The 26,599-nt window shown below is 40.8% G+C and overlaps 1 protein-coding gene across 12 annotated transcripts in view; it reads right to left on the minus strand.

The window, feature by feature from the left end:
• The window catches only part of PCDH15 (protocadherin related 15), an 805,380-nt gene that overhangs the window by 304,194 nt on the left and 474,587 nt on the right, over nucleotides 1–26,599 (minus strand). For 7 of the 12 annotated variants that reach the window (XM_072040284.1, XM_072040283.1, XM_072040287.1 and 4 more), the window contains 2 exons: nucleotides 8,736–8,750; nucleotides 7,968–8,033 (listed from right to left, as the gene is read on the minus strand). In XM_072040284.1, coding sequence (XP_071896385.1) covers nucleotides 7,968–8,033; nucleotides 8,736–8,750 — 81 coding nt within the window. The remainder of the gene's footprint in view (nucleotides 1–7,967; nucleotides 8,034–8,735; nucleotides 8,751–26,599) is intronic. The other 5 variants (XM_072040299.1, XM_072040297.1, XM_072040289.1 and 2 more) reach the window with 1 other exon arrangement.

Below are 26,599 nucleotides of genomic sequence, written 5' to 3' on the forward strand. Positions count from 1 at the left end.
ATATGGAAATGTGATTGAAATCTGTGGTATAAAAATAGCAACAGACACCAAATTGATTCATGACTTTTCAATGAAATTCTTAATACCAAAAGCCTAAGAATATATAATTTCAGAAAGAAAATGAACAGGCTTGAATGAAACAAAAATTATATCCATAAATTTAGGCCTCTTTCCCCATTTCATGCATTTATACACTAAATCAAAGTTGCTGGATGAGACGTGATACTCTGGTTTACATTTTGATTTCAACAACTCAAGACAGCAGTTTGAGCACCAGCACATATGAGTCAGCTGCTAACATGAAGAACTGAAGGGAAAACAAATACAAGTTACAAAAAGCATCCCAAATTCCATCTTGGCGAAATCATTAGATGAGTGCAAGAAACTTCTACGACCTCTAGTTTTTACACTTACCCTTTACCTGTTTTGTTCCAAGTCTTCTTCCCTGACATGAACAGCTACACTTGTCCAGGATGTTTAACCTTTCTTGAAATACAGATTTGTTATGCTCTGTTAAGCTTTCTAATGCTGCATTTGATAATGATTCTTGGGACAGCTGATTAAGAACAAATAAGCCCTAGTCTTAATTAGATACATCCCTGAAATTCTGTATTTGGCAACCAAGTAAGCAAGCCATAACAGAAAAAGAATGTTTTTAAAAGGAGGTCATTAAACTGTAGAATATTAGCTGATTTTCTTCCATTATGAAGAATTTTGAGGTTGACATGCTTGGAAAATCCTCAACTCTAAAAAAAATGCTTTGCTAGAAGAACAAACCAAGATGCAACTGAGTCTCTCTTGGTGCTCTTGCCCTTGCACCCTGCTGCACGCTTCCCACCTCAAAGCCAAGGAGCACAGCATGAGCCAGCAAATCCCTTTCTGGTGCTTTTGCCAAAACTTGCCTGGATTGCACACCATTCCCTGTGGATTTCTACGGCCCAAAGCAGCTCCTCTCTGCAAGTCCAATCAACACATTGCTAAAAGGCAAGGGAACACCCAGAAAGATTTGGACCCAGCACCAGTCAACGCTGTCCACACCAAGCTGTGGGCTTCTTTGGGTAGCCTGACCATCAGCCCATGCCACCACAGCCACAGGGGGAAGAAGGGGCCAAACTGCCCAGCACTTTGCAGCATGGTAGATTCAGTCTTCAGCCTGTAGTAGCAGCCCCAACGCTGTGCAGCCACACAGCATAAACAAGTCAAATCCACACATCTTGTTAGGATTTGTTCACAACACTGAACAAGGGTAACTTCTTCTGACAGGCATTACTTAATCTGGCAGATTGCATTACATTTAATGTATCACCTTTCTTCCTATATAAAAACACAAAGCCAGAATAAACTCCGTGCCACATGCTCTAATTTGACAAAATGTTATTATGTGCCTGGGCCTGATCCAGCTCAAATTGGTATTGCTAGGTAAACTAATACAGACCACATATTAATGAACAACAGATGAATTCAGCAAAAGACTGCTGATGCCCAACACTACAATCTCATTAGCCATCCAGACTGTATCAGCAGCTAGGTGCTATCCCCACACCCTTGGCAAACAATTACGTAGACCTACCGAGGGATCCAGATTTACCAATGTGATCTGAGAATATGGCACTGTCTGTGCCATAATGATAAGTTTTACAACCGAAGACAAGCTGACGGTTTAGAAGCTAAATTGATTGAGCTCTTCTCTCCCTTGCTCTGCAAGGTAATAATTCATTCAAAGTTTTATTTATTGGCTGCAATAACTTAACTCACCCTTTATCATACATATAAAGGGCATACCACATTTCTAGTGCTCTGGAAATCAGATTCCAATTCGGTAAAGATATGTTTGAAAACGAATGCTTTCCACGATTGGAAAAAATGCTCACAAACACTTTATAAAGCTTTACAATTATCTGAAGATTTGAGAAAAAATTATATGTGGACACTTACGCATATAGACAATTGCAAAACGTAAATTGGAAATTGACTGAAGCAGTTTTTCTCTGGAAACGTTTCACATGAGCGATAACATATATGCTCATCACTTGATTTTAATCTATTATAAAAATGTAATTGTTAATTGTTACCAAAGAAATAGCTCACTAACCGAAAGCTAAATGCGAAGAGTCTGCAAATTAACTTTATGGAGTAACTAAGAAAACAAATCAAAAATTACAGTAGATTTCAGCTTGGACCCTCTTCCATTCCCACACATCCCAGACTTGAGAGACTACCTTTTCTCAGAATCACTTGAAATAGGAAAACAAAAACTATTTCTATTTTCTTCATGCTACATAAAGCTCACTCTTAAACAATGGGAAATAGCTGAAAACACCCAGTTTTCAAGTTGAAAATCCAGAGGCTTGCTAAAACAGTAAATTATAACTTACAGGAATATGTAACTTGATAAATTCTAACATCTCTATGCGACGTGTGAGTATCTGTACAGCTTAAAAGAAAATCAAATCTTCCCTCCTGCTGCAAGGAACTCAGTGCTGCAGCTGAAAGCTCTGCCCTATTTCAGTCCTGTTAATCCTCACAGCATAGCTTGAGGTCTTTGCTCAGGTGCTGAGTACACGAGCCTGTCCTCAGCTCATCTTATTTATACCTTCCCCCCCCCCAGCTGAGTGTTAACTGGCTCATCTCACTGCTGGTCAGCACCACCAGCTGCTGCGGGCAGCCCAGCAGGCTGTGTTTGATGCAGGGGGTGCCACTGGAGGAGAGCACCTCAGAGACTGCAGGCAGAGAAGAAGTCAAAGCAGCAAGCCTCACATGTGATATAAAAGACCTGGAGGACCTACAGACGTGAGGCTGAGTGCAATAGATGGAAGCCTTCACCATGGTTGGACTGTTTCCTTCCCCTGCTGAGGTCTCCAGGACAATGAGCTATGCTACCACGATAGAAGCCATCCCTTCCTTCCTTCCCACTTCACTTGTCCTAACAAAAGGAGATCAACTGGGAGACGGAGGTGCACTCTTCTACGTTTTACCTACAGTGTTGTGTTCAGCTCTAGGGCGCCAGCACCAGAAGGACATGGAGATACTGGAGAAGGTCCAGAGGGTCCAGAATGGCTTTAAACTAAAAGATGGCTAGAATGGATATAAGGAAGAAATTCTTCCCTCTGAGGGCAGTGAGGCCCTGTCCCAGGCTGCCCTGAGGAGCTGTGGGTGCCCCATCCCTGGCAGTGCCCAAGGCCAGGCTGGATGGGGCTGGGGACGGGGGGGTGCTTTAAGGGCCCTTCCAACGCAAACCGTGCTGTGATCCTGTGATTCTGTTTTTTAGTATGCAAAATACGTGTAAGCTTTTACTTAGCTGCTGCAAAATTTTACAGAACTGTCTTCTATTTTTATGCTGGTTTGTAGATTCACCATACACATGTTAAGAGAGTGATGGGAACATACTACAGACACGAGCACGTTCAGCTCCTCTGTACATCTGGCACGTCTCATCTCAGCCTGCTCTCCCTGCTACACCTTTTACAAGGCCAAATGCTGAGATGAATCTCTGTGTATTTTAGCACCGCTAATTATAACTCAGCAGCTCTTTTGGGTGTAGCGCAACAAAACACCTCTCAAAAATGAATTTGAGTGTTTGTTGAAAAAACATGCTAGGTTTAAACAACCCAAGCATATGACTCACTTGCAGTGGACTTTCTCATGTTAAAAAAAAAAAAAAGCAAAATCCCTTTAAATGGTATTTTGATCCAGTTACATAGCCTTGCTGGCATGTTTAAAATTCATCTGCAAAAATCAAAAAATTCTCAGGAAAGAAATTTTGAAATAGCAATGATGTTAAAGACATCACTTCTGCAAGAAAGATGTATTGGAAGATACAAAAGATGCTGAAAAAAGAACCTTCTCATCTCTCAACTCCTTAATTCATCCTTTTTCTGAAACAGAAGGGAAAGAGAGGAGATGACCATGAAGTTGTAGCTCTTAAGAAATGGTATTTTCAACACATCTGTGTTTAACCACAGCAACTTTCTAATACGAAAACCTTATTTCACTAAATCCGTTTCTCCCTGTAGCCAAAATGACTCAAGGCAGTCAGGGTGGAACTGACTTATGTGGGGATGGACAGCAGGACCCTTACTCTTTAAGGCTCATTAGTTCAGTTCCAGCCCATACCAGTTGTCACTGAAAATTTCATTAAACAATGGCAGCTTAGAAGCCTTCACACAGTTCATAGGCTTCAAGTATACTAATATATTTCCTTTCTCAGAAGAGAGGCTAGAGATTTTATGTCTCTATAAACATTTTCTTCAATCCCTGTCAGTTTTACCTTAGAAACAAAAACACTTTGCTGTAGCATGGACATTTGCAGATATATTGTCAAAGGACTTCAGTAATCAAGTCCATCCTCCAACATTACATACAATTAAACTGAAAATAAATTGGTTCTACAGTAGCAGAAAAACAAACCAACCAAATGGGGACTTGCCTGTAGAGTGATCACATCTCCTCCTCCTCCCCAGGAAGCCAGGCTGACAGAAGACCCCTACCCAAACAGTGGGAAGATGAAGAGGTACTCAAACACTATGAACCTTGCACTGCCTGTGAGACTCATTCCTGCCCCTACCTGCGTTTGCACAAATACCAAAATCCCCAAAGAGACTTCAGAGACGCAAGTACAGAGGGAAAAGAGCACAATCTGCAGCAAATGTCCAACATCCATTAACACTTTGTATCGTCTCAAGAGCATAAAGGAAGAAAAGAACAAAACAGAAGAATGTTTATTGAGTTACCTAGGATGGGCAAGAAGACAAACACAATCTTTATGGCTACAGAGGTTTTGTTGTGAATGCATTATCAAGACACCATGTACATTGCTCTTCACATTTGGGTGAAACTCATCTAAGTTACCCTGATTTCTGTGCTGGCATCTGGCTAGTAGGTAACTTAACCAAATCCACCTTAGGGGAAAAAAGCACACGTGGATCTTTTTGGGGTGCAGATACAGCAACAAAAATCCAAACACCTAAGTCTCAAGTACAAGGAACTCTCGGTTGTTCACCATCACCGTAAGGTAGCCTCCACTGATGCTTAAGCAACAGTATTTGGGTTTTACACAGCTATCAGCCCAAAGAAATAATTCATAAGCACAATTCTGCTGGAACTCCAGCTACCATTAAGCTGGAAGCTACAAGTGCCAAAAGCCATCTTAATGCTGCCTTCTGACAGAAGCCACAGCCACAGGGAAGATTTTTCTCCTCCTATCTAACCTAACCCTCCCCTCTTTTAGTTTAAAGCCACCCCCCCTTGTCCTATCCCTACACCCCCGACACAGAGTCCCTCCCCAGCTTTCCTGCAGTCCCCTTTAGGCACGGGCAGGCCTCTGGGAGGTCTCCTGGTCTTCTCCAGGCCAAACATCCTCAGATCCCCCAGTGATGCTCTAGCCCTCTGAACATTTTGCAAAATGCAACGAGACATCCTGAATTACTCAGCACAGCTGTCCTCTACAAAGCTGTGTTAACACTGCTGACAATTGCCCGTGCAATATTCTCAATTTCTAGAATAAAATCTAAAATGTTTTAAAGTCCCCATTTCAGTAAAGGAAAAAAGATATTAATTGATGAACGTAATTCTCTGACTGAAAGAAACCCCCATACATCTAGAAGCACTTAATTTTGCTTTGAAGACTATCGAGTCCTACAACCCATTCATTAAACAAAGGAAATGTGGGGGAAAAAAATCATTAATACCTCAAGAAACGTGAAGTTCACCACTCCTGGGACTCTTTACCGGTCCCCAAATATACTCCTACTTGTCAAACACATTAAACTGACGGGATGCCTCAGCCCTCAGCCTGCTGCTTGCACTTGTTACCCCATCTGTCACTGTCACACACCACTGCCTGACGGTCCCTAACTCCTTGATACACACTCGGGTCCAAGCATACCCTTCGTTCGGCGTGAAGCCACGCAAGCTACAGCGCTCCCACTGAACCCTAGGACATCTGGAGCCAGAAAACCACCTGCTGGTAGCAGCAACACATCCTTTGCTGGGCCTGTCTGTTTTAAAATACCCACCGCCAGCTTAGGAAAGACTTATGGAAAAAGAATTATTTAATACGAAGCAAAGAAGTGGTAGCCTTGACTTGACAGCTGAGCCTCTACACTGTTATCAGGTATATTCAACCTCCATTAATCTTGGCCGCACAGGGCAGTAGGGGAGGACACAACTTACCCCTTCAACACAGACAGCTAAACAAAAAGGGCATTTTGATTCAAGAGCTGGCTTCCCAGGAGATTTATTTATTTAATACATATTGTGGCTTACAGATGAGGTGTGTCGCTTCCATTATCTGCAATGCGAATTGAAGTTTCTACTTCCCATTTGACTTCTTTAACGGGGAATTAATGGCTCATAGGAATTCGCAGTGAAATAGATATATTAAATCATTGCAGAGACAAGCAAAGCTTTTACAAAAAACACACCTCTCCACACCACATCCTATTCAACGATCTGTCTTGTAGGGCCTGTTACATGTGAGTAGAAATATTTAATATTTAGGAAGCACTCACTCAAACATTCAAAAACTGTGAAACAAAGTCCAGCTGAGAAACAACTACCAATTAGAGGGACACAAACTTATTTCTCCACATTTTTATTCATACTTCATTTGACTACACTCAAACTTTAAATTTCCTCTTTTTTTCCCCACTATTCTTCACATACATGCATGCAACCCAAGTGCTGCTAGAACATAAGAAAAAGTGTCAGTACCACCTCTGTGTAAACAAGAGTACTCAACACCTTCCCAACAAGGTGGCACAGATACAGTTATTTCACAAGCGTCAAATCCCATGACTACTTCTAGAGTGCAAAACTGGAAAAAAAAAGATGAAAAAGACATTGATTGCTTGACCCCTGAACTATTTAGGTAGCATATGCATCTATTTCCACCATAATTTACTAAAACTGAATTACAGACACACAGGTTCTACAGCTAAACAGTAAGAACAACCATATATGTTGTGATCACACGCCATCTAAATGCTCTAAGACTTTTTTTTCCCACTTTATATAAGCATGACACAAACATGATATTGCTTCTACTAAAATTCATATTGTGCTATGTAAATTACTTTTATGGCACTCAGATTACATGTGAAAAAAGGAAAAACAAGAATCCCACTCAGCACATGGACACAATTACCAGCAGAATTTCATTTTGCTACGGCCCTTTCTTAGTTTCAGCAGACATGACTGATGGCTGCAAGAAAAATCAGCACAGAGGAAGAAGATAGTCTGATGCTAAAAGCCTCTCCAGTACGAACTGGGTTACTCAGCATACAGGTGCATTAAACACTACTGACATCATTTTTTCTTGATTTCTGTTACCAGAAGAAAAAAAAAAAAATAAAGCATATTTTTATCTGTTGGAATGCAAGCAACTCCAATACCAAGCAGTTTGCCCAGGGATAACAGCAGAAAAGTTTCACCAGCATGACCCAGACTTGGTTCAGCATTTAATTGCACTCGCGTGACAAAGGATAACCATACATGCTACACTCAACTGTGCATAACTAACCAAATTAAAAACAATAAATAATGGAAAAAAAATGAATAAAGATTAGTGAGAAGAAGTAATATCAAAGAGTAACGGCCACCTGTACAATGTGACACTAACAGGGAGCAAACACATCACCACATTATGGGATGCATTACGGGAATGTCGAGACCAAAGATCAAATTAAAGAAGTGTATGGTTTGACAAATTAATAAAGTAACTATAATTCATTTTTCTTTCAGAGCTTACATGAATACCGGTAAACAAGTTCTGCTGCTTCAGATGCATCCACTAACCAAAGCTTAGACTGAACGAAACAAGGAACCTTCTAAAAGCTGCATGGGAAACCCAGAAGACAACAACATTAATGCTCTTCCCAGGCTTCAGAAAAGTAGCTGGGAGCCTCCACACCCTCACCAGCGACCGTGGGGAACCCAAAGGGGATCCCAGAGAACAGAGGTGCACTCACCGTTACGACTCTCTTCATCGATAGGAACTATTGTGGCTGGAGGACCTGTTCTGGCCAATTTGCAATCTATAAAGATAAAAAAAGAAGTTATTTCTGATCCCAGAGAAAGGTCCTTGGGTTTTTGTTTGTTTGTTTGTTTTGTGGGTTGTTTGTTTTTCAAAACAAGTCAGCATATTCAGCATACTGAAGACAAGTATCACTGAAGTGTGATGGATCAAGATCTGACCTCTTAACTTATCCATTATTCAAATAAACTTTTTAAAGCAAAGGAGAATCTGATGACGGAGGATTTAAAGTCTCAGATGCTGATCCATATCTAAAACTAACAATTAAACAGTGTAAGCTTAATATGCTTTGCTGCATTCTCTCTTAGGGGAGCTTTCCTTCCCATGTCGTGACTACACGCACCAAATTCTTGCCACGTACCCACAACACAGTTTGCTGGCTACACTAGAACACGTCCATAGCTTGCTCTGGAAATGCTACCAGGGAACACAGTGAAGCAGAGTCTCTCAGGACAGATATAATAGGACAGTAATTTATCCCAAAGAAAAAAAAAAGAAAAAAAAACAAAAACAAAAACAAAGGAATAATTAAAACATATAAATCATAATTAAAGCTTCACAGCAGAAACAAACATAATTTGAATTTAATTGCAACAAAAAGATTTAATTAAAGGAAGTGAACAGAATTTTAAGAGCATTCAAAGGAAAATAAAAATTAAGAACAGACAAGCAATGTTCAGGAAGTTTCATTGTGCCATCTTACCCTCATATTGCCAGTCTGGAGTCAAAAGTTTAGAGGCATCAATGGAAGCAGAGCAGAATAATGAAAGAAAATAAGTAAGATTTTGTTGCTTTACAGAAACGATAGCTTCAAAGACAAAGCAGTACATGCAGAGCTAGCAAAGGCATAGGTGTAGTCCTACAATATTCAAAAGCATGTATACTACTTGTAATAAGTGGATTTTGCAAACAGTTTGATTTTCTATATTAAACAGAAGAAAAACATTACCTCTTCAACCCCAACAGGAAAAAAATGTTAATTAAGAGGTGCTCCTCATTTTCAAAGGGCCTCACAGTACCACTAAAACAGCACTATAAGGGAACACATTTCTCCTCGCCCTTTCAGCACAGAAAACTTTGTCCTCGCAGGAGCTGGGCCACAAAGGCTGCTACACAGTGCTTCGTACTGACCCAGGGAAAGCAGCACTGGATTTTTTGGGAGGTCTAAACACTTTACACAATATCCCAAAAGAAAATCATCTGTAAATTAAATGCAGCAGCAAGGCAAGGTAAAACACAATTTCCCAGCCCGCAGGAAAAATGACACACTCATTGACTTCAACAGAATTGCACAGCTGCTAATTACAGACTGCAACTGTCCCGACACAGACCGAACCTACGAAGGAGGATGAAAACAGTGCAGCATTTCTCCAGATGTCTCTTCAGGTGAGGCCCCTGAAGGGCATCCCCACGGCACGATGATTTCTTGCACCGACAGGTTTGCTATTCAGCTGACGAGCGCAGCTGCAAGACCAAACTTCTCAACAGCGAGGGCACCACGACTGACAGCATGCGTCTTTGAGACTCGTAATATTTATGAGCAGCCTGAACACCACCTGAATTACTACCAGCGATAACACCGTCACCATGTAATCACCGTTACTTGGGTTTTCCAAAAGGCACAGAGGCAAACCTTTTTGCGAAGCGCGCACACTCCCAGCCGTTCAGCTGTGACACCACCGATGGTTTCATGCACTGCTTCATTTGCTATCCTAAGAAATCCACGTTCATTTGTTCACTGAGCAAGTGCTCTCTTTTTATTCTTATGTGCTCCAGCTTTATACATAAAAGTTACGTATTTGTTTGTGGTTCTTATTTTTTTAGGCATTAACAGAGGAGACGGAGCACCTCAACAAAATTCACCTTCCGTGTCATTATAGCTTTCATTGCTAGGAGCACATTTGTGCAAAGATAAGTACCATTTGCATATCCACATGAAACACAGAATTTTTCCTGCTTTTATTCTTTTCGCTGGATGCTATAAAAATAACAGGACCATAACTGATACAACCCCAGCCTTTTCTAGAGATTTTTGCTGTTGTTGTCATAATTTTCAAGAACTTTACGGTTTGGCTAACAGAACAACCCTTCAACAAACTCTGTTAGTGCTAAAAGCCCCCCAGTACAAACATACCAAGGCTGTTTTCGGGAAGGGTCTGCCATTTGTCACCCAACAGCGATCACTGCACACATAACCACAAAGAAATCCACAGCAGAGACAATTTTTAACCCCGAATATTACATATTCCTTACCAAAAGAGTGATCGTGGCTTTTTGTAAAACCAAATGAGCTTTTTCCCCATTGTCTCTATTTCTGCACTGGTGTTTTCTCCTCGCTGGGTGCCTCTGTGAAAATGTCACCCAGATCAGGGTTCACAACCCCCCCAGCCTTGGGCTGAATTCTCAACTAAGCGAAGTATTGAAATTACAGATCAGTCGTGCTACAGCAGCCTTTTCATGGGATTGGCGTTCCACCAAACGCATCAGGATTTTCAGAATTGTTAACACACCACATAATTGCTTTGATTAAAATGAATACTCGGCGCTGAAATCTGGATTTTAAAAAATCTCAGAGAAAAGGTACACTGTACAGTGGAGCTTGGTGATTTGCAGAGGAATTACTGCAAGTGTGGGCAGGTGAAGCAATTACATTTGTCATGAGATGAATTTCAATCAAAAGAACAGATTAGAGTAATAGCAAAAACTAATTCTACAGCTGGGGAAGGAAAAAAAACAGGATGCATAGAAGAAATTCTAGCTGAGGATCACAGTGATGGCACCAATAAAAAAAAATCTCAACAAATGTGGCTTTGTTGCACAGATAACAGTTTACAGATGATCATTTTATGTTATTTCAGCCACACCAGCACTAACCAAATACCAGACTGCATTTTAGGATGTCTGTCACCCCTCCGCTTCTTCCAAAGACAGAGCCTAATAACGCCTTAGACTTGCTTAGTTTCGCATTCATCAGCATACACTCCACAGATAAATCTAAAATTGCAGTGTTACATAAATTTCCAATTCCAAAGCAGACAAATTCAACTTCAGCCTTTAAAGACGGGTCCCACGTTCTAAATACTTGTTAGGTATGTTTATTTTCTTGCCAAACACGGTCAGCAAGCTCAGATACTGTGTTTTATCACCATGCATCAGCAGGGCCTTGTGGAAAATACCGGGTACACAACAAATGTCTTTGGGCTGAAGCCTGGGCCAACCATCCTGGCTGTGTCCCCTCTGCCCCTGCTGCTCCCCGAGGGCAGAAGTCCTTGGCTCTGTGCAAGTGCAGCAACTCTGACACGGGGTGTCAGCATAGCAGACCCTGGAACACCCTTCCCACAGAGACAGTAGAAAAAAACGACTTACAAAGGAAATGTTTACACACCACTTTTTTCTGTTCCTTGTTGTTGTTGTCTGCTTTGTTTTGAAGTGCCTGATTTTTGATTAGGGGCCTGCATATAAAACTGAGACGTTTCCAACTCTTCTGATTCATGTTACAGATGATTATAACGTAAAACTGATGCTTACCTAGCTAACAACAAAAAAATGTTTATAAGTCTATTTTAATAGCTGAGACAGAAGAGTTTCTCTCCATTGTGGGGTTTCTTCCACAGGAGGCCCTTGCCCATCAGCCCCATACAGGCAGAGGCTGTTTCTTGAGGCACCTCCACTCCGCCAGAAGCACCTGCACAAGTACGATGCTGAAGCACCGTCTGCTTGCCCTCCGAGTATTTGTTCTCCGCTCTCGACAAGAAGCCACTTGTCCTTGAAATTCCTGGGCATAATGGAGTGGTCACGGAAGTCAAATCATGCTGAATTGAGCCCACTTAAAAACAGCAGAAAAGGCCGTATTCTAAATGAGCTTCCCTACCTCCGGTTGTCCCAATATAATCGCATTTCTTGTTTAAGCAGCAGTGCTGGTGAACGTACTCGTGATGCAGCAGGGTCCTCCCACCCAGGCTCATCACAGAAAAGGCAGTAGCCATCAGGCAAGGGAAACAACAAGCTAGGAAGGCTTCCCTGAAAGCCTGCAGGAAAGCATTTCTGTTCCTGTCATTAACTTCATTGCTCCCTCTAACCAGTGTTTTTGCTTTACCATTACATGATCAAGGCAAAGGCAGACAAATAAAGTGCCTGCCTCCTTGGGAGCGAACTCAAAATCCATTTAACATACGCTTCATGGAACAGTTACGTGGCTTAGATCTGTTTGGTTTCTGATAGCTCATTTTCATTATTTTAATTTCTAATTATTTTTAATGAGATGGCTCAGAGGAATCCTTCAATCATAGCTCTAGGTAAGATGCTCAGCAAGGTCAAAGAGAACAAGGGGGCAATCCAAATAATCCCATCCTCTGCCACTGGAGAGCCACCCCTTCCACTCCCCATCTGAATACCCCAAAACTCAAGGAGAACTTCACCAAGGCAGTCTCAAGGCCAGGGGAGCCTCCCTGCCCCGAGGGAGCAGCCTGCAGGGAGAGCAGCACTGGCCTCGGATGAGCAACCAGCCCGAGCCTTCCCGGGGATGTTATTCCCCGAGATAACTCATCTCCTCCCAGGCGCTCCTGAAATTAAAGCTGGAAAAACATCCACTTCAATTTGCTAATCACCGACTCTTCCTCCAGCTGTTTCAAAAATACCCAATTAGCACTCCACATTATTTTATTCTGTATTCAATTTTGCTTTCAAATATTCAGATGTAACTAGATATTTTTTTTTTAATATATAAAAAACAGTCACAGGACATACAACCACAGACAATCTCAGAAGACTGACTCAGTCCTAGCAGATTTGCAGCCTGATTTGAAAGACCTTATTTAGTGAAGTTCTACTCAGTAACTGTGGAAGGAAATCATTCCGTTTGGTGGCAGAACAGAAGACAGTATTTTCATTCTTTGTTACTGGAACAAGAGACCAGGCTCTAAATGCCATCAGAGGCAGTAGAAGGCTCTATTACTTTCCAACATCCATCCGGATACTTGCCTGGGCCTTTTACCCAAGCCACAAAATCTCACCGTGCAATTACTGCGTGCTCAGCTTTCAGGCACTTCTGCTGCACAGATGTTGTCTGGAACATTAAACTGAACGGTTCGCCAATAATTAGCATGTACATTTAATCCACGTGGAAAACATTTTGGAATCATTACCTCTGATCAGATTGTTTTTTTTGTTTGTTTTTTTTTTGTGTGTGTGTGTGTGTATTTGCCCAAACTTTCTGAATCCACACAAGTCCTTAGCATCTGCAACATATTCGAGCAAGCTTACTTTGAACCTAGTCACTACCACTCACACCCCAAAACATGCTGTGATCCTAAAGCCAAAGAAAACCCTCAGCATTCAGCAGCACCCCTCAGTTCAGCGACAGCAGCAAACGTCACGCAGCAGTCTTGATTTCAAGCATGCTTTCTCCTGTTCTGATCGCTCCATCCATGTTGAGAAAGAAAATAGAGGGGTGGTGAAGAGTTTTTGAAAATGTCAAAGGATGCAAAGTCTTTAGTTGTATTTATTCTGACTTCTAGGCACTTAAAACCTTGAAGAGATGTACAGCTAGAACCCACTGAAGTCCAGTCCTCAAGCCTGAATCAGTGTCAATACTACAGCCATATTAAACAAACTAATGAGATTAATAAATTAATAAATTAATTTAAAATTAATAAAAAGCTGGGTATGTGGTATCTGCCTGATCGCTGACTGAAAATTACAGGGAGCTCATGCACGTGCCATACAAAAGATGTACTGTGGAAGAAAGCTAAAACACTGCACTAATGAATTCATTAAAACCTTGCCAGAACAGAGCTGGTTGGGACCTACTGAGGTGGCTGGAGATGGCTTAGGGTTTCGGGGTATTCACAAACCAGAGTATCAGCGAATACCCTGAAACCCCAAGCCTGTGGGCTTTGCAGAAATCCCCAGCAGAGCTCTGAGGGGTTGTGACGTGCGGGGAAAGTCATGGTGTGTTCTCTGTCTTTTGTTTTCTTACATCAGAGATACAGGAAATAAAAGAAATGAAATTCTCAGTCTGTTGCACTGGCTGAGGTCACAACACCTCACAGTTAAACCTTCTGAACCATGCATTCTGCTTACAGATATACTTTATTCTCAGCAATCCCCAAATTGCTCACTAAGCAAACAGCCCGTTGAAAAACCTCATACTTACACCTCCACGGTTTGCACTTCCACTGCTCTTTCAGCAGGGAACGCTCACAGGAAAAAGCCATGAAAGGGTCTCTCTAAACACCTCGATTTACAGAACACGGCCGCTAATAAAGAGCTACATAGAGCCATACATTTAAGCTATCCGAGTAACTAAGCAACCCAATTTAAGGAGAAAATGTCCTGTCTTGTTTCCTGTGTTGCTGAATTCAGAAGTACAGCTGTGCAATTTAGGATAAGCTTGGCATAACCTTTACATTAGCAGGCTTGTGCTGCAATTGCTCTGTATTGAAAATAGCATAAGAAGGGCTTTCACAGACTATTTTGAGCTCTTCCTGATAGACATCTCTAATTGTTGGAACTGGGAAGGAACGACAGCAAACTTGAGTTTGATTCAAACGCATTTGCGATACTTCTAAAAATTACACTGAATTTCTGTGCTTTGATTCAGGCTGCAAATGAATGGCTCAGCTAAGCACTACTGTAAAATTCAGAGCTCAGATTCAGATACTCAGGTGAAAGACGGTCCAAATGCTCAAGTCTGACTGTAGACTCATTTGGGTTTGTTTGTTTTTTTTTTAACAGAAGAAAAGGCAATGCTGACAGATAATAAAACACAAAAAAGGGACGTAAATCCGAGTATTATTCTAAATTCTTGTTCACATAGCCTCAAAAAACATGTTCTCATACAGACTATGCATCCCCAACAGCTGATTTATTTGGAAGCTTTATTTCTCCATTCTTCAAACATTTTCATACAGATATAATACCTATAAAGGGTTTATTCGTGAAAATTGCCCTGCAAGTGCTATGTATTGGTATTTTATTTTTACTGCTTTACAAAAATGCAGTACCATCGATCTTTTGAGCAATATTCTTTCAGACTGAAACAACTTCAATTTTATAAGCAGTTTTGGAGTTGACAGAGCCTTTTAAAAATCATACTTGTGCCCCCAAACCCTGTAAAACACAAAAACCACGATGCTATGCCAAGCAGCGCCTAAAACTGCTATTAACCAAAAGTAATTTTTAAGACCATGAAAATGCACTGGATGAATCAAGAAAAGCTGTAACATCTTCAGACATGCTAAAATTTTAAAAGTTGACTCAGTCTGCTTTTAACCATGGCTAGCACTAAAATTTCACTGTTTTCAGTATTTCTGAAATTCTATTTTCCCTATTACCACCGATACATTTAAGACAATCTCATACAGGAGAGTGAAAAAATATTTACTATTTAGATTAAACTGAATCCAGATACCACAAGCAAGTTTTAAAGCTGCATCAGCCTTCGCTACTGTATAAAAGCAGACAAAATACTAGTACGAGCAAATCAGAAAAAGCAGGTGGAAGCCTGTACTGTCAATTAAACTTCTTTATGTGCAAGTAAAATAGGAAAAGCATTTAATAAACTGAAACATGGGAGAGGGGACAGCTAGACTCTGCCTACACGTGAGCTAAGAGCACCCAGCTGTCCCGTTTTCCTAAATGGTTTCTTTGTGACTTTTAGACTTCAGGCTTAGTATCAAGGTCATCACCACAGAAATCATGTTGGGTTTTCAGGTTTCTCATCTTTCCCTGAGCAGTTTCTCCCCCTTTCAGTGCAGTACTCTTTTTGTACACAACAGACACAGAAATCTCAAGTTTGTATCTTCCACAGAACTTGGTGGGATGAGCTGGGACAAAGGAAAGAAGCGTGAATAGGAAGATTAAAGAGAAATTCAGAAGAAAAAAAAAAAAAGTGAAATGTTTCTATACACACAGGAATACTCTCATTTTTAAAGATGATGAAAATTTGTTTGAGTATTGCCATCTGTGAATACCACTGACTTGTATTATTATGAGATCATGGTCTCAGAAATGCTCATTAAAAAGCAATGTGTTATAAAATACTCTAGAAAAACCTGTACTGATGGAAAATCTCAAGCTCCCTTTGTATTTTAAAGATTTAAGGAGAAGAAGACAGCTTCACCTCAGACACTGTAAATATCAGCATCCACATCCTTTACAGCAAAATACAAAAGCCAAGTTTTTCCAGAGCCCTTGTGTATCCTAACAAGCAGCTGGCTTTGCTGCTCATCAGCCACCTCCCCCTTGCTGAGCTGGAATATTGCTGCCCCGAGTATTGCAGCAGCTCAGTCCCACTCACATCCCAGGTGTGGCACAAATCACCTTGCTCATGCCAGAGCAAACCCTAAACCTTGCCTGCAAACAACTGTCTGTATGACTGACCTGGAGGTTCTCACATTTCGAGAGGGTATGCCTCAACTAAACGATGATTTAATTGTAGTGAACACTGTCTTGAAGACAGACACTGTGCTTTGGTCCCCAAACCAGAAAGCTTCAGTTAACGCAAATAGGAGATGCTCTATCTAACATTAGCGACAAAGGAAATCTACAGGCCACAAAAAAGGATGAAGCCTGAAGGTTTTTTAAGCATATTTCCAAGTATGTGTACTGAGAAAATGCAGGAAACAGCGTGCAAATCAACTTTTTACTTGTAATCAAGTCCCTGTGGCTTCATGAAGTTACCATACTTTGCACAGACAATGCTGAAATGCGTTCACCTGTGCTAAATGCTGTTAGCCAACAATCTGGAAAACACCACCTCCCACCTTCGATGGAAAGGTACAGAGCTGAGAGCCAAAAGCAGGCTCCAAAGTTGCAGACAGAAGGCCCTGTACTGAAAAAAGGCAGAGGCATCTTTAAGACATCATGCAACTCCTACCTGCCATCTGACTGACAGTCCTGTCCACTCGCATGTTCCTCATCTATGAAAAATGCCAAGTAATAAGGCTTCACAGAAGGAGTCGTCCTTTGAAGTATGTTTAATAAATTATGGTGCAAAGGATTTCAGTAATTTAAGCCTGAACGTCTTCCTGCACACCAGTTCCAGCCTGTGTCTAAACAGCCTGATCCTGAGTTAATTGCAAAAGCAATAAGGACTTTCACGTTGAATAGCTACAAAATATTATTTGTTTTTCTTCTGGTTAGATGCACACTTTTGATACCAATTTTCTTAAGCAGAAACCGATGCAATCTTAATTTATAATTAAACTTTTTTCCATATACAATGGTAATTGTACCTTTTTCTTACACAGCTTGTCCCCCCAGTCCTGCAGGTTGTTATTTATACTTTCAGGTGAATTCACAACACATTTCCCAGGTCAAAACATAATTTGTCTGAAAAATGCAGGGTGGAGAGGATACAAATGTTGTGAAAAGCTGATGCTCTCTTCAAAATGTGTTTTAGAAACAGCTTTTTTTATTATTATTATACAAAACCCACGAAGGTATAACTGAAACCTCTTACATGAAGCATCTACCTATGAGCTACGTTCTGAGCTGAAAGAATTTTTCTATAGCATCTCTTCCTTTTGCAAGATTTTCCTCATACTTTGGCATAAGACGACAAATCTTGTTTTGTCTTTGAACTACCGTCAAGTTTATTTTAATGAATTTAAGGCTTTAGGCCTCTTTGCTGTAGAAGAGCAGCAACAAAAGAGTAATGGGATGAGACTAAAAGCCTGCGTAAGCCCACCCCCAAGAGACAGCACCCACAACACCAACACACGGCATCTGTGAGCTCTGAAAGAGTTCTTCCCAAAACTCATGCACTTCAGAAGGTATGACTTTTTGTTTTCTAATAATGCCAGTGAGAATAAAGTCAAAGCATGGTATATGGGCTGTCTGAAACCTTTATCATCAAACAACAGCTAACATGCAAGAAAACAGAGTCAGGATATTTCTGCTATATTGGAAAAGACATTTCATATCACTTGCAATGTGACTCCAAGCCCTCAAAATATTTACTTCTGAATTTTTACCTACCTAGAAAATATTTTTAAAAAAGAAACATCTTATAGGACATACCAATTACCATCAAAATCTCTATCTTCCACTACCCTCTGGGAGAGGTGAGGAGATTGGAAAACATTACCTTTCACTAAAACAAACACAATGCTGGTACATTTGTGCTTCCTGAGATGCCAAATACCAAAGAAATAACCGTTAACAAATCAACTACTACTGATGCTAATAATGAGTACAGGCAACAACATAAAATGCAGAAATTCAACTCACTGCAAAGACTATCAACATTTGAAATAAAAACTCCAAGAAGATATTTGATAGCAGAAACAAAAATTGATATTCTCGTACATTCTTCTCAGTGTTTGAGACCCCGTGAAAAAACAGAGGTGCTAAAGGGGTATCAGCATCATCCCATCACCAATTCCTCCTTCCTCTCCAAATAAATACATACACATAGATTTTTAAATGGCATTTTACCAAAAAGGACAAGTATTAGTAGGCGGACTTGTTAAGTCAGTCCAACCTAGGTGTGTATTCAGGCAAGTTTTACATCAGCAAGGAAGGGCAGAAAAGAGAGCATTTTTTTTTTCTTAAATTGAAGAAATATAATAATAATTCAAAAACAGACTACATAGAGGCCCATAAGCAGAAGGACAGAAATGATGCCCTCAAGCTGGACTCAGCTTCATTGCTACAGCTGGAAATATAAGGATACAGGGAGCTTTCAAATTCTTCCTGTGAGGTTTCCAACCTAAGAGACAGCACTGAAGAGAACCCTGAAGATGATACAGCGACTGCACAGATATTTCTGTAGGTTTCGAATGCATTCTTAGCATCCAGTAGTGCCAAAGACTATTTGACTATTTCAACTATCCCCAGCCCATTTGAGCACACACACACCCCTTTTTTTTTTTTTTTTTTGATTTTATCTAGCAAGCAGACGCTGATAGAGTATCAGCACAGCGACACTGAAGCACTCAGCTTCTACTCCTTACCCAGGCTGACTGTAACAGAGAGCTTGATTAATTTTGTATTAGCTAGATGCACAATTGAAAATAAATCCCAAGCCATTGATTGTACTGGAAGAACAAGCAGATAAGACATTTTCTCATACCTCTCGTACTTGATTATAGAAAGGTTGTACCCACAAGGGCTGTTAGAAAAACAGCTGAACACAGCTGTGTGCTTTATTACAAAGTATGATTTTTTATGTTAACTAGCAAATGATTTAATAGGGAGGAAAAGGGGATTAAGAATCTGCTTCATTGCAAGTCTATTACTGTATAACTAAGAAAACAGTTGATCATTTGAAGCCATTCACTCTGCTTGTCTTGCCTTGGCAGTGTGCTCCTAACTATTTTAATTGCCAGACAAGAGATTCAGTGATTCTACAGAACTGTGTGGGGACCGTGCCTGCAAGCCTCTGGCTTCCTTGGTGGTTTGTGTCCTGAGCAATTCGAAGAGAAATAAAGTGCAGCAGCCTCCATCACAGTTTCTTTGAGCACCCAGGCTGTCATTAGCCAGCAGAGACTCTCATCACCTGTTAATCACTACCTCTTTAGCAGCAGCAAAGGACCAAGTCCTGAAAACAAAACAAAACCGCGATTCCCCTGGAGCTGTGAAATCACCAGCCCGTGCCACTCTACCCATTGGTGTTATTAACCGAGCAGATAAAACTGGAGATATGAGGAGCAATTGACTTGAGCAGCATCCCGGAGGCAAGCTTCTGTGTCTTCCTGATTAGCTTCATTCAATTATGTCGTCTTAATTGCTCATGTGCTCAAGCTCATTAAATGAAAAATAATATTGCTTTCCTGCAGGTTGTGCACTTGAGACTTGAGGAACGGACACGGAGTTGTGCCTCTGAGACGCTGCCAGACAGATCTGGAAGAGCAGTTACGGCTGACCAGAAGAGAAGCAGGCTGCTATTTCTCGGGGTTTGTAGGATCCACGATCTTCTTGTGATATCAGTGACAGTATTTCCCATTTTTTTCTAAATTCCTAGTAACTTTCCACTTTTAAATCTTTTTTTTTTTTTTTTCCCCACTCGAAGACAATAAAAATTTTGGCGTTAACAGCTTGTAATCTAACAGCACTACAGAACAGATTGCTTTAGGCTTGTCTTTACCTTCATGCTGTAAACTGTAACTAATGCAACCCAGAAGGAGGATCTGTTCATCCAGAAAGTACTTCGGAACAAAACCTCTCCAGTGCTCCCAAGGTACTCTGCACGTGTAGACGCAGTCCGATTCTTGCTGAAGATACCACGCGGTTATCCAGACAGGCAAACAGTAGCCACTTGGTTATAGAAAATGTGCAAATAACTACTGCTACTAACCCTACTTCTGCAAAATGAAACCCTCTTCTTGTACTGTACCACTATGCTTAACGGGATTTGCAGATGCCCAATTTAACTGAACATAAAATTGATTTCCTAAGGACAAACATACTTTGTGAACTTCTGGTAAGAAACAGAGCATGGCATTTTAGTGAAGAAGCTATAAACAATAAAGACAATTCAAGGCCATAAAACAACCCATCCTTGTCTGATTAATGTCTGCTACTGAAAGACAGTTAAGGCTGTAAAATTTGCTACAGTTGCATCTGTTATGAAATATCAGTTAGATGGCATACTCAGGTACAAGTGATACACAAATGCATTTTTCTTCTCTCAAAGCCACAGAAAAAAAAAAGCAAAGGGTCACCGGAACAGATGGCTCACAAGATGTACCTACACGCAAGAAAACCTTCAAACCTTCCCCTCTAATGTAGAAAACAATCCTTACCAAATGAGCTAGTACTTGTATCAGACCATAATACAACTTGGCAATATTTTTTTTTTTAAAAAAAGAAGTTTTTTTCTTTCCTCACTCCTACACTGTTGCCAAACAGGGGTGGTGGGGGGGAAGGCTCAGATAACCCTTAAAATGCTTCTCAGAATGGAATCATCACAAATGATGGGCTTCCTATCAGAAAATACATGGTGTGCACTGATAAATATTTCTTCATTTTTTCACATAGCATAAAATGCTTTATAAGAATTCTAAATTGTTGTAAAGCTAGCAAAGAACAGTGCCCAGATTTTTCTTTTCCAATGAATTTTGCAATATAAAAATACAAAGGAAAATTTGGAATGAAAAAAAGGCACTGGAGAAAGGGAGCTGAAGTTTCCAAGTTGTGCATCTGTAACTTTGCACACTGAACAAAACAGCTTAAACATTCTGGGTCAAAAAGCCACTTAGCATACGAGTACGATTTTGAAAAAGAACTTGAAGCATCTTCAAGTTCATGCCATGATTTTTTCCATTTTCATGTCTAGAAGCCATGAGACACAACACCAGAACTGCAGCTAACAGTAGTGGTACAAACCTCATTCTGAACTGCAAAATTGCACCGTGACGAACATCAGCCACAGTGAGCTTTGTCTGTCTCTGCCTCCTGAGAAGTGGCACTGACTTCGCTGCAGACGGGCTTGCTCCCCTGTCTGAGACTTACCTGGAGCCCCCTGCCTCCCACCAGCTTGTCCCTGTTATTGCTAGATAACCAAACACAGAGCACTGCCAGAAACATGGGAAAGGTATCACTTAACTTTACCTAAATGCTAGCGATTATCCCAAAAAAACATTAAACTTTTGATTAATTCACACTGCAGACTCCCAGTGATTTTATGAAAAAAAGACTGATGAGTGAAGAATTATTGGCAAATATGAGTAAAACATAGTTTCTATGAAAGACAGTGGGAGAGAATAATATCACCGTTAACTCATAAAAATTAAACGCATCAACTGCACCGTCATTGGGTGTCATTATCAGACATACTGTGTGGCAGAAAAATAGCTCACCGATTTACTTTCTTCCCCTGATCTTCTTTCAAAACACAATATGGATAAAAGCAATAAATAAATAAATAAATAAATAAATAAATCCCAGCTATTTCTCATGAAACACGACCAGTCCAAATTGTCCAGCTGGTGACAAAAGAAGCACACCACCACAGCTTGTATCTCCAGCAACACAAATACAGCATACACAGAACCTGTTCTGAGCTTTTAAAGCAGTTTGCAATACGCTGGATAGGAATCACATTTGGATGTTTCCAAAACGAGAAGCAATAACTCTTATCCCTACTGAAGGCACAACAGAAAACCGACATGGCAGTGTAGGCTAACAGCCTCACAGCAATAGCACAACACACAGACTTTTTAAAATCCATTACTGCTTTCTTCAGTTTTCCCCCAAATTTTTCTTTTGCCATATACAAAACCTTTCATGTCTTTCAACAGCTATTCCCTGGAACAGCTAGGAGAGGATATTCACACCTATTTGTGCACAGGTGTGAATACATACAGACAAAATTCCTCAAGACAGAAGGCTTTCTGAGTCCTTTCTCTTTGATCTATTACTAAATTCATATTAAATATGTGAAGTCTTACCCATTGGGAAAGTATATATCTGCCTGACACTGCAGGACACACAATTACAAACAGCAGTCTCTTCAAAAACAATGGTAATATTAATGGGGAAAAAAAAAGGGGGGGGAGGGGGGGGGAAATGTTCCTTTGTGTTTCATGCGTTTGTTTTTGTTTTAAAACTTCAAAATCCCAGATATTTCCTCCCCAGCAATTCCTTATAAATCCCCAGCAATTGACTGAGCTTACGTGAGCTTTAGTCAGAAAAAAACACTACGTTAAATGATAGACAACAGATGAACACTACCAATCCCCTAATCTGAAAATGATTCCTGTAAAACGCATGCATGAGGATGAGCTGTGAGAGCTCATTCTTTACAATTACTGCCCAAACACACTGCCCTGCAGACACCACAGCAGATCTGCTGTCTCAGGCCCTGCAGAAGTTTCAGGCCTTCTTCAGAAATGCTGGAAAGCACGAACTATTACAAGCCTTCCTCAATACAAGTCCATCCTTACTTACCAAGTAATCAACAACAAAGTCAAGATCTCCTCTGGAGAAAGACTTCACACCTCATTTTTTCAGAAAAAAAAATAGTAACAGTACTACTGATCTTCTCCTATGGTAATTAAAACTTCCTATTTATTGCTACTGTAATTGGAAGTGTCCTTGCAGTAACCCACCGCTCAGTCAGATGTCCCTCCCTGCCACGTAATAAAACGGGGAATTATCCCTGTTACTGATACAGCTGGAAGTGCCATTTCTGATGCAGGAGCTAATTGAACTGAAGCGAAAGTGCTCCCCTGCTGACCTGTGCCAAAGATTGTAGCTCATTTTTCTTTGAGGCTAGTGCAGCGCTTTAGCCAAGAAACAAACAGCAGAACTGCAGAGATCTGAGGGCAGTAGATCTTCTGCAAATTAGTGGCAAGTTCAAGCCTATTTTAGAAATAATTGGGGAGTGGGGGGGGTGTCCCACTCCACCCTCTTGAAAATCCATCCTTGTTGTGGCTCTTTACACAGAGGTCTTTAAAATCAGCAGTTTGGCACAAAGCAGGTGAGATGCTCAACCAGCCATCAACCAGGTGAAGGACTTCAGTATTTAACAGAGATAAAGACACAAACCTAAGTCTAAGTGAACCCAGCTGTGGTCCTACAGCATTTCTCTCGTTCAGCACCAGGCTGTAGGTGGGGTAGTTAGTTATCAAGGCATCAGGAGGCCATCCGGTCACATCCCCAGCAAAGACAGGGAAAACTTCCAAAAGAGTTGCCACCTCCATTCCCTGTTCTGAAGCTCTCACGGTGAACACTGCCTTGAAAAAATCAGCCTCATTGGAGAAGAAAGCAGAACACGTGCACATGATCTCCACTCCCAATGCAATTTGAGTAACAAACAGGTTAAAAAAGTGTAATTGTCAGTGATTAAATGCACAAAATGCACATACCAAGGAAGCAAACCAAGTAAAACACAAGTCTCTGACTATCTTCATGTATTACTTGGTCTAGAACAACCACTGGATTTCTAAAAATACCAGTTAGGGATGGTTTATTTAACTTTAATTTTTAAGCGGTTTTAAGACTTAACTATCAAGACACGTAATGGTAAGCATTTAAATGGCATTATTTATAGTGAGGCTGCTTGTAAAAAATTTTCCATTCTGTCCGTAGTATGAGATAACCCAGCTGGGGTAGGGCAGTGGATATTGTACCCAAACTAGGTTTTTGAAGTGATGCAAAGCCAGATCTGTACTTTGTAATGCACATAACTTGTGAATTCTAAAACACACTGGTATCATTGTGACTCAGCTCTTGTTTTATGAAAATTTGAGTATAATAAAATCAAGTTTTGATCAGGCAGAAGTCCCTGTGCTTTGTTTAAAACAGATACATCTTGTCAAAAAGGGATTAAATTGAAGCATAGTAACAAGAGGGAGGCAGTTTCAATCACGGTTTATTTGTCAGCATGTGACAGTCTCATATAAACGTTCAGAAAATAATTCTTATTGCTCTCCTGAATGAGATGAGGAAAAATAGGACGAGAGGTTGGAAAGTAATATGACAGGCAGGGACAAGTGATGCTTAGGAGCAGAAGGAATCTGCAGCTTACCAAGCTAGCAATAAAGCTGAGGGGCAGGACGGGGAATCCCACAGATCTGAGATACTAATGCACAAAAAAGGGTATTTAGGGAGGACTGTGCTCACAAGAGAACATGCACCAGAACGTTGAAGAAGGAAGAAGACAAAGTCTGGAGAAAGAGGGAGGAACAAAGAGGTGTTTTTTTCCCTCCCCACCTTGCTCTGGCCTCTTCACCTTTAAACAGATGAAGAACATATTAAATTCAGAGAGTCTGGATTCTCATACCTGGCCCCATTCCTCACATGTCGTGTGCCTGAAATGAAGTCTGCAATAGAGAGCTGCAGCTTTGGAGTCTCCTACCTACCAGCTCAGACTCCTCCCCAGACCTACTGCTTTGCCTTACTATTTTCAGGATGGGTTAGTCTGAAAATGATCTTACTATGAAGGACACTACCAACCTCCCATGCTAACACGGCACACCCTGGGATTCGCCGTTCCAAAACTGTTGCTACAAATACAATAAAAAATACAAACAAAAAGTCGTCATCATTATTTCCAATAAAAATCAATTAGGCAATGTAAATGGTGCCTACCCACGAGAAAGAATAACAGGCCAATAAGGGATGGAACCACATTTTAATTCCTCTTATTTGTAGTATAACTCAACTTTTTTTCTTGAAAGTCAGGCCAGTTGTTGCTTGTTAATTTAGTTATTGCTCTAAAAACTTCAAAGTCTCATTCCCTACAAACTAATTTCACTAAACAGATGAATTAAAATATTTGCACTTGTTCTTATTAAGGGTTTCCTATATAAGCAAGCGCGTTCAATCAGCATGAACTGTCTAATTACAAGACCTACTGGCCAACTGAACTGCAAATGTGGTTATGTTTAAGAGAAAACTGGAATAAGATGAAACACGCAGGCCTTGCTGATCCAGTTGGAGGAGGTGCATCGATTCGGCAGGTATGAGAGAGAAGGATTTACTCCTTGAGTGCAGATGGAGCTTAAGTTGCAAAGAAAAATGTAGGAACACAGGGAGCTCTGCAAAAAGTACAGTTTCTTGAAATAATATTTTCAGTAATTAAACTGGCAGGGTCTCACCTACAGCAAATGGCTTCTGTTGGGAGTGACATTAAGAGTGTGCATGGGTGCAGAGGGGGAACCTTTGCAGATAATTCAAGCCCAGAGAAAAAGATGTCAGTAGAGTTATGGCAGCCAAGGTGGCTGCCTTAGGTGTCTTTGTGATAATTAGAAGACAGAGGCCCAAATTTCCAAGTTTATGCAAACTTTACATTTTAATGCATGCACATTTACAATTAAGGTCTGAATATTCATGACCGAAGAGCTTTACTACAGAATAAATTCACTGAGCATTTACTTTATAATCTTCTGTACTCAGCAATACACACAAATCCTGCCTCATCCCCCAAATTAGGGTGAAATCTACCACATCCAAGAAAGCAGTGTCTTATTTACAGTCTCAGTGCACTGCCTCACTTAGATATAAGGGATTAGTTTCAGTGGAATTGGTAAATTTGTTCTGTGAAATCTGGACACGAGATGGAAATCACATATCATAATGTTCTCGAGAACCTGACTTTCCTTACTCTGATTCTGTTTATATATCAGAATACTAATTTATCAAATAAATTTAAACAGATGTATCCCCGCTCATCATGGCTCCCCCAAATTAACCACTAGATCACAAGAAGGACCAGTACGGGAGTTGGCTCTGCTCAATATGCGTGCTCTATGGCCACAAACCAACAGAGAAATGCAGACAGACACAACTGTCCCCGATTTTAAGAGCTCGGCCCAGTATCATTGGAGTTATCTACTCGGCCCAGTATCATTGGAGTTATCTACTCTAAGAAAATCCTGAAGACCAAGTCACTGTCACAGAGGGGATGCCAGCTGTGCCAGTGCCCTTCCACAAGGGCTTGCTTACCCTTCCCCAGGCCTGCCCTCCCCGATCCGAGCCTCACAGCATCCCTTGGAGGAGAGCACTGGTCAGTGCTCACGTTCAGGTCAGTCAAGTTGTGGCAGCCTCGCAGACCATGCCTGCAATTATATGTTCCAGGCAATACAACAGGAGTCTGACACACAATATCTCGTGGGA

This window comes from Anas platyrhynchos, chromosome 6, assembly GCF_047663525.1.
Source record: "Anas platyrhynchos isolate ZD024472 breed Pekin duck chromosome 6, IASCAAS_PekinDuck_T2T, whole genome shotgun sequence".
Taxonomy (NCBI): domain Eukaryota; kingdom Metazoa; phylum Chordata; class Aves; order Anseriformes; family Anatidae; genus Anas; species Anas platyrhynchos.